Raw genomic sequence first — 12362 nt, 5'->3', positions numbered from 1 at the left:
AGCAGACTGAGATACGGGGAAAGATACAGAGAGGCAGCATGACGGTGACAGACACCGAGATTAAAGTCTCAAGTCTAAAGAGAATTTGAGAGGAGAGTTTAAAAAAAATCCACAGGGTGTTTCTGTGGGCACAACACGCTCAGTCTGAATCAACACGCACTGATGGCATTAGAATACAGAGGATGTTTAATGGGAGCTTCATTAACACATCTATTGGACTGAAAAGCAGAAGCACATGAAAAGCTAGGGATGCTTTTTTATTGTACACAACATAATCGTGATAATTTAGGTCAGTAAGTGTAACACAAATTCTTAAGTTAACCTTAATATGAAAATGTGTGGTGTGTGTCCACCTCTTTTTCATTTGTTTGTTTATATTTTAATTTCAGATTTCTTTCATACGAGTGATACCTGCTGGCCTGCAGGGCTGGAAGCTTCCATCAAACTCAGGCCGGACGACAGGCCCTCAGCTCAGTCTATGAATTCATGTTTTTGATGCTAATTCTTTATAAGTTTGTCTCTGAAACTTATGGATTTCTGTTTGGGTCTGATGGGTGTATTTTGTCAAGAATAGAAACCACTGGATTGTCTTCTAGTCCTAACACAGTAGTTTTATTGACTAAGCAAGTTTTAATGATAAATAGTAAAGGATTACCACCTCCAACCCTGCAGCCTCTAAATGCACTTTTTACCCTTTAAAAGTGGAAAACATTTGTTTTGTTCATATGGACATGGATGAGGACAGAAGAGACCGCCTCTGCTGGACTACGTTGGAAGATCCGCCATCTTGGCTCAGACTGAACTAAACACTGTGTGTGTGAGAGTTTGGGCTTTTAAGCAGGAAGTAAAACTGTAAAAGGAAAGAGGTGCGCTTGCACTGAAATACACAAAAATACATACTTGTTCAAATACATAAAATACACAGAGGACATAAGTAGAAATCAGCATATCCCCAAAGCATCCACGAACACACACTGCGATGTAAAATATCCTTATTTTGAAGAAATCATTTCAAAATGACTCCGGGACGCAGGAAACGTTAAACACGCTGCTGGGCTCTGAGTAATCCCTCTCTGAGCTCTTTGCTTTTGGCTTCTTCTCTTCAACTGCTGTTCAGTATAAACCAAAATGCATTTTCAAGTTTGTAAGGGCCGCCTTGGTTTTTATTTTGGGCACGACTCATATCGTACACACGAGCTTACTGCTGCGTGTGATGAACTTCCCCGCCTACGTGCGAAAACGCTGCAACCTCTTTATCGTGACTTAACTTTCTGTTTCTCCAGAGGAGGGAGAAAGTACGTGGTGGAGGCGAGGATCTCCTCCACCCCCCATCCCTGCTCGACTGGGTGTGTTCCAGCACCACGGACAGCAGCCAGCTGCTCTCAAGCCTCATCATACTTTAATCTTTCAGCCTCCTCACATCGCGTGTGAAGGCTGAGAACAGAAACAGCACTGAGTCCACCTCAGAGCAGCGCTCGGTATTGTGTGTTAACACTGGCACTGGTCATGTTTAGGCCTAAGGACAGCACCCACCAGAGTTCACAAAAGGTTGGACCAGCACAATTTTCACCTACACAGAGAAGTGTGTCTTAGCAGATCAAGCCATCTGCCTCTCCCTGCAGCAGCCAATTGAATCCAGCCATGCTCACTTCACCCCTCCCAGGGAAACTTGTCCTCTGATAGCATTTTACCTGATGAAACACACACCAGTGTTTTGTTCTTAATGTACGTGTGAACAAATGTAACTGATTTAACCAGTTTAGGCATGCTTAACCTGAACACTCATGTTAGATCAAAGCCTGTAAAACCAGTAAATTGATCTCAAAGGCTTTCTTCCTTTTTGTATTTTGTTGATTTCTGTTAGTTTAGATCATCCACGATCAGCTGATCTCAGGCCAGCTGACATCCCATGACACCCTATCCATCTGATAAATCTTAGTTGGTTTAGCCAGCAACCGACCTCCAAAACAACGCGTTCTCTTCACGCTGCTCCGGTGTCGTGTCTGTTTTCATTAATGGGCCTTGGAAGAAAAAAAGAATCTGCTCTTGATTACAGTTGTAGTCGTTCTGATTAAAATTAAAAACATAAAAGCAAATTAATGACCTGCTTATATGCAGAATGACAGGACTGAATAAATGCGTCTGTGCTGCACCTTTTATGAAAATGTTACCCACTAAAGACGCAGTTACAATCAATGCAAAACCAGAACACAAGGCTGATGTAATGTGCACTTTAGATGCTGGCAATCATTTTTAAGAACTGCAAAGAACTTTGTAATCAAATGACCTTTGTTTTATAAGTATTAGTTCTTTGAGTGTTACTTGTTACACACACACACAGTAATAAGCACCTTGCTGAGCGCTGGGTGTGTGCCAGTCGGGGACTGCGGTGATGACTTCACCTTCTGTTTAGCCGACTAGTTGTCAGCTGGAAACAACACAACATTACCAGCTCAGCGTCTCCCTCTCAGTCTGATTACCTCACCGTATCTCCGCTCTGACTCCCCTCTGCCTGTGTTCTCTTTCTCTGCCTCTTTCTAACCCATGAAGTTAGTCGGTATTCATTTGGTGTAATTAGTTACTTATCTTTTATGCAGTTGCAAAGTGCTGCTGGGGTTTGCTACGGGATGCCATTAACTAATTAAGCTGAACTGATTGCAATAGAATACATTTATTTATTGTGTGTATTTATATCACTGTGCTGCATAATCTTTTCCCAGCGCAACATTTTCATGCAGAGAACAGATCAGGAACAAACAACACAAACTGCTTTATTCAGTGTAAACACTGTGATCTACACAAAGTCCCGCCCCATCACCAGATGACGTGAACAGGTGAGAGCAGGTACTTTTATTAATCAAGTACACGTGCATAGTGACCAGTTATCAGTGCGCTGTAGGTAAACAAGCTACGCACATTGAAAGCCATGAGACCTACTGATGTTTGGCGAACGTCTCATGTGCACCAGCAGCTTGGTATTCCATAGAAAGCCTTTGAGATCATCTATAGGCTCTTAAAACTGTCAGCAGTTAGCCCCGGAGAAGCCTGACCTGCTTATGTTTCAGTATCCTGCAAACCACGTGAGACTTCCTACCAGTTTGATGCTTCTGTCCTCTGAGACTTATGTTATAGAAGCCATATGACCAAAGCTATAAATCTGGGTCACAAACATGTGAATGCTGATAAGTGTGCAACTGTTTGACGCTTCCAAAGCTCACGAGCAGCACAGTTCGATGATCATGTAGCAGGCGTTGGTGTTTCTCCACGTGTTCTCATTCTAGGGTGTGAAATATTGTTTTTCTGTCAAATTCTGATGGAAGCTGCGGGTTTCTCACCTGTGTCCCATTTGGGATTTTGTATCTTTTTGACTTTAGCCACGTTTGACTTCAAATGCACATCTTCACAATGGAAAATTATGAAAAACAGGACAAACACAGTGTGTCAGAATGTGTCACCAAGGGTTCCCTTACAAGAGCATAAATGTGACGAACTGAGCAACCCATCCTACTGTTGCACTGATGTCATTCATCACCTCGTCCACATCAGTGAGGAATAGTTTGGGCGTATCTTTGAGATGTTCACAGCTTTGTCAAAACATCAGCACCGGCACCAAAACACTAACAGACAACAGGCTGGTTTTCAGGTCAAAGCAATCAGAAAAATGGCCTCCTAATACAGATTAAGCTTGCATTTATAAAACAGGGTCTGCAGAAATAATCTTATTCTTTGAGATAAACCTCTTGACCAATGCTCTGAGAGGCTTTAACCCTGTGAGACGCAAACAGGATAAGCAGTGGAGAAATTAGATGGACTGGGTACGTTGAGCAGCTGAACAGGGGTGTGTTCCTAAGGTCCCTTCAGCACAGTAACAATCGTGCTTGAATCGTATCTGAGAAACTTACTAAAACTTTCCAAAAGTCAGAGCAAGAGACACAGAAAAGGACTGTCTTTACCTTATGATACAGTACACAAGCCCTTTAAGAAAGGACCATATTAATAAGGACAATCTGTGTCTTTGTTAACTCGTTGCTTTGACGTGGGATTAAAAGACGGACTGAAGGAGTGATGGACCTGGATGGATGAATGGATGAACGGACTTGCTATCAGTTTCCACAGGCAGTGGTGATAATTCATCGTGTCCAACTTGAGTTCTTCTCGCCTAATGGTTCATGAGTGGCAGAGTCATGACAGAAGAGAGAGTGAACGTATTTCCTCAAAGACAAACTTCAGATGTACAAATCATTGTTGGGCACAAACCACATTAAAAGTATCGTCTCATAAAAGGACATAAAAGCAGATATAATGTTTTCTTTTATGGAACTGTACTTTATCACATTCACAGAAGCAGATTTTTCAGGCAGTAAATTAATGACTTGCTGAAGTGAATACGGCGAGGATTCATTTATAATGTGAATGTAGGAAAGTTTATTTTTCACATCACAAAAACCATTTTTAGTTTATGGAAAAATGCATCAAATATTTCTAAAGAACATGAAGATTTTATCTTTAGGGAGTTGGATTTTTCTGAAGGCAGAAATGTGTAAAGTGTATTTAAATAAGAGTTAAAAGGCTCTTTCAGAAGAAACAGACTTGGTGACTCGCCTGTGCAGATGCAGCATCATCTTTTTCCAAAAGGTGTCGGCCTCGCCCTGTTATGCCTAAAGCTTCACTTTGGTTTCAGGGCTTTGACACACCAGCCGCAGCAGAACTGACCACTGTAAGGTTTTAGAGTTGTACAAAGTCCACGTGGGCGGTATCCACACAAGCAGTCAGTAAAGAAAAATGACAGACTTGTTTCATTAATGACAGAACTTCACTGCCAGAGGACACTTAGTACATCAAGGAGCCACTCAGCGCTTTGACGAAATGGCATTAATTGACCACCCAGAATGAAAATAGGCTCAACGTTCCAAAAAATAAAGATCCTGAAAGCATAATTGTGATGACTTTTATCCTCCAAGTTCCTCCAACAGCCACAAAAAGAGGTGATTTCCTCCAAAACTTATCAGAAGTACAAAAAATGTCCTCTGACGATAATAAAAGTTTCTCACATCCTTAAGCTTGTTCTCCAATGTTCTGACCGCCATCAAGCCGCTTATTCACACCGGATATAGCCCAGTGACGCATCATCCTTCAAAGTCTTGTCAAGATAAGTTTTTTACGATGAAGCTATGACATTTGACAAATAGGCCGAGTCTGACTCAAAGGCGAGGAAAACAAATGACATAAGAATTCATTAAAGTTGGTTTATAAAGTCTGACACTAGAAGCCCTCTCCAGCCCCCCACCCTCCGGTTCACAGCAGTGACAGATGAGCACAGGCGACGGCAGCAAAATGAAAAGCTGGTCCAGAATAAATAAGTCAGAGTGAAGACAAAGAGAGACAAACAAGGTGCCGCGCTCCTTCACACCTCTGTCACCTTCACAGTGTTACCGTTTTAGCGCCGTGTACGCTGCTGCACGCCTGCTGGAGGTGTGACGAATGTGATGCTGTACGACATGTCTGTGTTAAAGTCACCTGCCCACCTGTGTGTTGTGTGTGTCAGTTCTTTCTGATTTCAGTGTGTCTAAACAACAATGAACCATCTGTGTGTTTTATGTAGGAGGATGTTTGGATATCAGGAAACCTGATGATTTACAGTTGAATTTGCTAGGAATTATAGACTGTACATAAAAGATGGACGTAGCTACCACGAGGTCTCAGACTGAACAGTGCATTCCTGTTAGCAGGGTATTTGCCCCACACTGTCTTGATGTCTTGAGACTGGACACAGAGTGCTCATAGAATTGTGACTTAATAAAAACATAGCTCCGCCCTAAATCGTGCCTTCCTTTATCCGTCTTTTTGGCTCTAATTGGAATCACGATTTACAAACATAACATAACTTCATATTAAATAAGACTTCAAACTAGCGACTGGGCTCATGAACTCCCTAACAAAGTGTGGACAGCTCAGGTGAACTGTGGAACTTTTTCCTCGTAGATTTCTACACCGTCAGAATTACCTTTGAAATCAGAGGAACGCCCCCTGCTGGCCATTAGAAAAAACTTCTGAATAAGTATCACTTCTAAGGCCCAGAATGTAAACCCTTCACATACAGCTTCAGTGCTCTTGCAATTTTAAACACAGACTGACTGATTTGCAAACTTTTCTGTGGCTAACAGAGAGAGTTCTCATCTTCAGCAGGTGCATTTCATCAGGAGGCTGTCTGGAACGTCTGTTCATTTGTCCATCTGTCTTCCTCTCTGCCTGTCTGTCTGTCTGTGTGCGTTCTGTGTTATCTGAGTGTGAGAACTGAGTGCTGTGCTGTGCAGCCCTGGGGGAGGTGAAGCTGCATTCAGGAACCTCTATGGGTGCCACAAAGCTGCATTCATGCAGCTGAATAGCTGTTTTCTACAACCAGGCACTAGTCATCCCAACTCCATTGGAAGGGCTCTATGAGTTACCACTCTCCCTGCCTTGGTATGCAAAGCATTATGCAGCAAAAACACAAATGGCTGGATTAACAAAGGGCACACAAAGCATACTTACATGGAAACATTGAAGGGATACGCGACTCTGTAGTTTCAAAGGACGGTGTTTTTAGGATTTCTGCGTTCTTCCCTCTATCCAGTGGCAAATAAAGAATTTCCTCTTTCTTTTCCTTTTTTCAGCTCTCAGTCAGTCACAGTTACACATCATTTTTTCCACGTTTCCGTATTGTCAGCGCACCAAACGGCCGTTATCAGATGTTATCGGTCCCATACTTATTTCCTCCTCTACACGGCAGCCATCACCTCACTCGTGATGGTGACTCCACACTGCTGAAGAGAGAGAGGACGGCAGTGGAGGCTTGGTCCACTTGACTCTGGATTTCTGGACTGAGCTTTCATTAAAATATTCAATGTAGTTTTTTACACTGTTTAGTTTGCGTTAGTACTTGGTAAGTATCATCTTTTTCCCAACCCAAAGCTCCATTTTCTTATTTTACCACATCAGGAAATGTCTCAAGCATTTTTTCACATGGCCACTAGAGGTCTCTGACAACAGGTGTTAGAGATCTCTTTCTGTTAAAAGGGAGTTCTTCCTCCCCACAGTTGCCATGTTCTGCTCGTGGGGGTCTGATAGATAACTGATAATGATCAATCAGTGTGAGGGTAACATCCAAATCAGGTGACTTTTCCATAACTTTATAGAAAATTTATGACAATTATCATTTTAATAACAAAGTTGTTTTCGTGATGGACTTTTACAGAACTTTAGAGTCCATTTCCCGAATGTCTTTTCTTACGATTCTCCTAAAAGATAACTAAGCTGTCAGATTTACTGTGAACATGTGGGCGGTGACGACTGCACCTGTGCTCCTCTTACGATGTCATTATCGTGTGGATCTCTTTTTCCAGCAGTGTCACCACCCTGCAGAGTGAAATGTGTGGCACTTTAAGCGAACACCTAATGTTCTGTGTGATGGAGTCTTTGAAGGGTGATATTCACGATTGCTTTCCACACTCCTGCACTGTCAGATTATGGTGCCGTTTTCCTTTTATGGAGTCTACCAGCGGGCGATGTGAAGGCTTGTAAGATGTGGCACAATTCTGATTTCGATGCTAAGAGGCTTCTAGCAGAGTAAATCAAACAGCCGCAGCACGCATCCTCAGCTGGAGTCTACTGAAGGTATCAGGAAGCAGGAAAAACACCCACAGCCTCTCATTTAAATTCAGCTAATGTCTCTTTCCAATTAACAGATTGGCAGAGTCATGACTGCCCAAATTGACTTCCTGTCAGCAGAGGCCTAGCTCCCTCACGCTGCAGACATTGTGTGGCATTTCACCGGATTGGTCGCTCGGAAAGATCCTGGCAGCTGTCAGTCGATACCTCTGCCCATCGGGGACAGGAAGTCTGGCACCTCATGTGAAATACCTATGCTAATTTTCTTGAACTGTCCAAGTTAAGATCACTGAGTACACAGTGTTCCACCTGCATGGGTGGTCTCGGGGCCAATTAGTGAGGAAATGTTTAATCGTTTGAGAGAGAGACAACGAGGGGGGGGGGGGGGTCATGAAATACTCAAAATCTCACTAAAGTATACAATAAGCATGAAAATAATCTTCTCAGGGTATTGACACAATGAAAGAATCAAGAAACTGAAAGTTAGTATAACCATCAGAGGAAGAGCTCCTTGAACATGACCTGTACCACAAAGATAGCAGTGCTGAGGGGAAGGTAAAGAACAGCTGTAAAATAAAGCAGGATGCTCCAAGAGGCAGTGCAACCTGCGGTACTGGTACCGGAAATGCTCATGCACCAATCAGATTTGAGCAATCCACATTAGATACAGGCATGCTGCCAGTGCCATTAGAAAGTAAAATAAAGGTTATAATTGGTACTTCTGCAGCCGGGAGCAGTAATTATTATTAAGGAGATTTTATGCTGCATTCATAAATATACGTTGATTAGAGTGTCAATAAAATTCTTATAAAATTAAATTAAGATTTTGTTCCTTGATCAACGTGACATGTAGGACAGAGTAGGCCTGGGAATAGGCAGAGACCGTCCTCCATAACCAATCATTTTATTGTATAAGCAGGCCTGAAAATGACAGTAAAGAGTTCATGGCTGAAGTTTTAGTGACAAGACTGCACACAAAAAAAAAATCTTTAGAGATCCAGCAACATTCGCAACAAACATTTAAAAAGCACCAACACAGCAGGAGCACAAGACCAAGAACAATACTCCACACACACTAAAATATCCTTCCAGGACGTTGATGAGTTTGTGATATTTTCATGAGAACATCAAGATGATGTCACTCAGCGTTTCTCTTTAATGTCATGTGTACTTGTGGCAACATGATTTAACCATATCTCACAATGTTTAGAGTCGTTCCTGGATCCTTGCTGACTCCAGACGTTCGTCACTTCCCAGATAGCCACACCATTGATGCAACTCTATAACTTTTTGGATCACATGATCTCTTTGGTGGAGGTAAGAAAGTCGATTTTGGGTCAGCAGTGTTTTTCCAAACAGGCCTTTAGGTGTGGCTGCCTGAAATACGTGCAGCAGATAAACGGGAGATAAATGGGGAGTGAGAATAATTGGACTGTGGATCTTTGGCTAACGGGCCCAAAGCACCAGCTCTCATCTGAAAACATTCACCGTCATCGTGCTGCCACAGCACGCTGCGTAATCAATCACTGCTGTCAAGTCTCAGTTACCTGCACTGCCCATTATCACCGCATCCTGTTCCTGTCCTTGCTTCAGTTTCACTTCACCCACTTTCCACATTCACGCACTATAAACCCACACCAGAAGCGACGACACAGCCCCTCTCTCATCCCGCACCCGTCACACTTACACAGGACTGCTGTAAGGCTCTGATCTGTTCTACCACACCAGAACAGACGACAAGGACCACAGACCAGGCGCGCAGACCGGAGACAGGACTTGACAGAACAGATAAAACAAAACACCATTTCCAGCCTCCAGCGCCTCAGGTGCCGCAGACACATCTCAAAGGGAATACTGTAGACGGTGTGCAGATAAGAACCTGTAGTCTCTGCACAGTTCCTCATACCCACAGGCGCTTCTTTGGAACAGATTCCAGTGAGATGACCCCTTTCATTTCACAGATTACAGATTTTCACTTTACAACCTGATTTAGACATCGAAGGCGCAGGAGCAGCTGAATGTCTGTAATGCTTTTATACGAAAATAAAGTGCGCAAACATTAACTGCGGTTTCTGGAGGTGATGCGTTTGGCACCATCCTCTGCGTAAAAAACAAAGCTGTGTACCAGGACATCATCAGACAAACATCACTGATTTACTCACCCACTCCAATTTTCTCATCCTCTGTCGGCGTCCACATGATGTCCTGCTGCACCCACAGCAAAATCCTCTAAAGAAAGTAGCTATAATCACCCGATGGGTCGCTTCATGGAAATCCGAGTGACGACGAGAAAGACGAGGAGGACCGCGGAGCAAAAGTTTACTGAAAATGGCTACGGGGGAAAAAACAACCTTAAACCACTCTGAAAATGTGAAAGTTGTCTTAAATAAATGACGGTTAGTATCCTGTCAGGTTGGCGGTGACGCATGGCGCAGTGTGTCGGTCCATCTCAGCGGCTGTGCTGCGCTCCTCGGGAACGAACCGCCAGGGAAATCCTCCACAGGGGCGTCAAGGCGATTTCAAGCCAAACAGGGGGCTTTTAACCCCACCTGTGGGCATTAGAGTGGCATTTGGTTAAGCAAAAGGGCGGCCGGAGCAGATGAACTATGATTTATGAGGATTTCATTAGAGCGCGAGACTTTCCCATTCAGGAAAATCCCACGATCACTCGTGTTTCCCGTCAAGTTCTGTCCGGGCTCGGGAATCCTGTCCTCACTCAGTGAGCATCCCTCCAGAGCGAAGCTTCTGGTGCTCTTGTGTCTTTGAACCATGCGTCTGAACCTCGCTTCCTTCCGTCGCAGCTGCTGAACTTGTCGTGAGCAGATGAAGAAAAAGCTCAGTCCCGTCTGCGTGCGAGCCGTGCGCAGCAGCGGGGAAGCCTCCGTCAGTTTAAGAGGATCAGGGTGGAGCGCGGCTGAGGTGGTCAGGAGGGGGGGGGGGCTCGTTTGGTCTGCACAGCCTGCACGCGCACAGGAGCCTACGGCGGCTGACCCCTCAGACCACGAGTGGGAATAAAAGACGCAAATATATATATAATATATAAACTCACTTAGAATTACTCTGAGCATGTGCAGTATCGCGCACGCGCGCACACACCGGCCGTGACATCACTTTACAGCACCGTGACACAGCCTCGGTCGTGCTGTCACTGACACGCGTGTACAGCCGCTAATGACAGCCGTCTGCAGCTCAGCAGCTCCACGCGCGTTTGTTGCGCGTGCTGCGCCCCCGCGTGGACACTTCAGAGCAGCACGCGCTGTGACAGCTGTGTCACAAATATGGTGATATGACACAGCGTTGAGAAAGAAACCTGATGGTGCTTTGTTTTCTCTATTATTATGTTGCTCTTTGTTGTTTGCTGTCTCCTCTGTTTGTTTTTGTTTGTTTGTTTGTTTGTTTTTTTTCTCCATACAGGTGACCCAGGAGTTTTTTTTTTTCTCTCTCTCTTCCCCCCCCTTCTCACCGTCTCTTCTCCCCTTTGGTTTTCTTTCTTTCTCTCCCCCCCTCTCTCTCATTCATTCCCCCTGTCCTATTTATTTAAAAAAAAAAAAAAAAATGACAAAGGATGAACTGAAGCTCTGCCATCACGTAATGTCGCATACTGCTGTTTCTGATGTCATTTAAAAGAAAAAAAAAAAAAAAAAAAAAGAGAAAGAAACCTTAAAGCATTTTAATTTTCCTTTTCTTATGAGCAGATTTTCACAATAAATATTTATATTTTTTATTTGTCTTCATCATAGTCAAGACCCATCTACGGGGGGGTAATATAGTGCACTGCTCATAACAATCAGAGGTGGCCAAAGTACAGATATTCTGTACTTAAAAAGAAGTACTAGTGTTGAAAAATACTACAGTCAAAGTTGAAGTACTGATTCAACTTCGCCTCTGAAAAGTACTCAAAGTAAGAAAGTAAAAGTAGTTCTTTGGAGGAAGTTACTACCAGCTATTTTTATGCAAAGCTAACTGAGCCTTGTGCTTTATTACTGTAATAATTAAATAATATTAGCAGATGACAATACAAACTTTACTTCAGTTTAAACTTTAATTCTAATAAATATTCTCATCTTGAATCTCATGAGCAGAGAATGTAGAGGGTGACTTTGCCTCTGAACAGGAAAATGTGAGCAGTCAGGGGCTAACGTGGATGCAGCCGGTGGGGGGACACTAAACTGGTTGTAATGGCTCAGTGTGGGGAAAACAATCATAACTCACAATAACTTCTACTGAGAGCTCCAGTAGATGTTCTTAGTGTACAGGCTGTGATCAGCTGACCTGCTGCTTTTGTGGGTGTACATGTCTGAATTCAGCCAGATGTGAGCAGATGTTTTATGAGTTGTCCTGGCTGATGCCCATCCTCTGCACTGACAGTACACTGTTGATGCTGTCTTTACATTAGATACTATAAAGTTGGTATGAAGGTGAGATTCAGTGAATGAATATCAGCATCATAAGCTAACATTCATATGAATCTCTGCTATAAGCTGTGAGCATGAAGCACAGCCACTGTGCACCAGTCACACACTGTTCTTTACTGCAAATCCATCACAGTGCAGCAAACTAAGCTGTTTATCCTGCAGATTCTCATGCAGCCTTTAAAAAACTGCCTCAGTTTGATTTACAGCAGGTTTCACAGTATGAAAAACATATCACATGCACAGATTTAAAAACATGGGGACTTACATATGAGCTTTAAATGAGCAGCCCTTCCTTTTAAA

The 12362-nt window shown here is 43.3% G+C and overlaps 1 protein-coding gene across 11 annotated transcripts in view; it reads right to left on the bottom strand.

Moving 5' to 3' along the window:
- Nucleotides 1–10818, bottom strand: part of LOC309706823 (dedicator of cytokinesis protein 3-like) — a 230117-nt gene extending 219299 nt beyond the window's left edge. For all 11 annotated transcript variants that reach the window (XM_082533712.1, XM_082533719.1, XM_082533715.1 and 8 more), the window contains exon 1: nt 9810–10818. In XM_082533712.1, coding sequence (XP_082389838.1) covers nt 9810–9846 — 37 coding nt within the window. In that variant the 5' untranslated portion in view covers nt 9847–10818. The remainder of the gene's footprint in view (nt 1–9809) is intronic.
- Between the last annotated feature and the right edge of the window lie 1544 nt (nt 10819–12362).

The sequence above is a fragment of the Aulonocara stuartgranti genome (assembly GCF_965226115.1).
Source record: "Aulonocara stuartgranti genome assembly, chromosome: 5".
Lineage (NCBI taxonomy): Eukaryota > Metazoa > Chordata > Actinopteri > Cichliformes > Cichlidae > Aulonocara > Aulonocara stuartgranti.
Note: the sequence above shows the minus strand (reverse complement) of the source record. Positions and strands in the feature narration are given on the sequence as shown.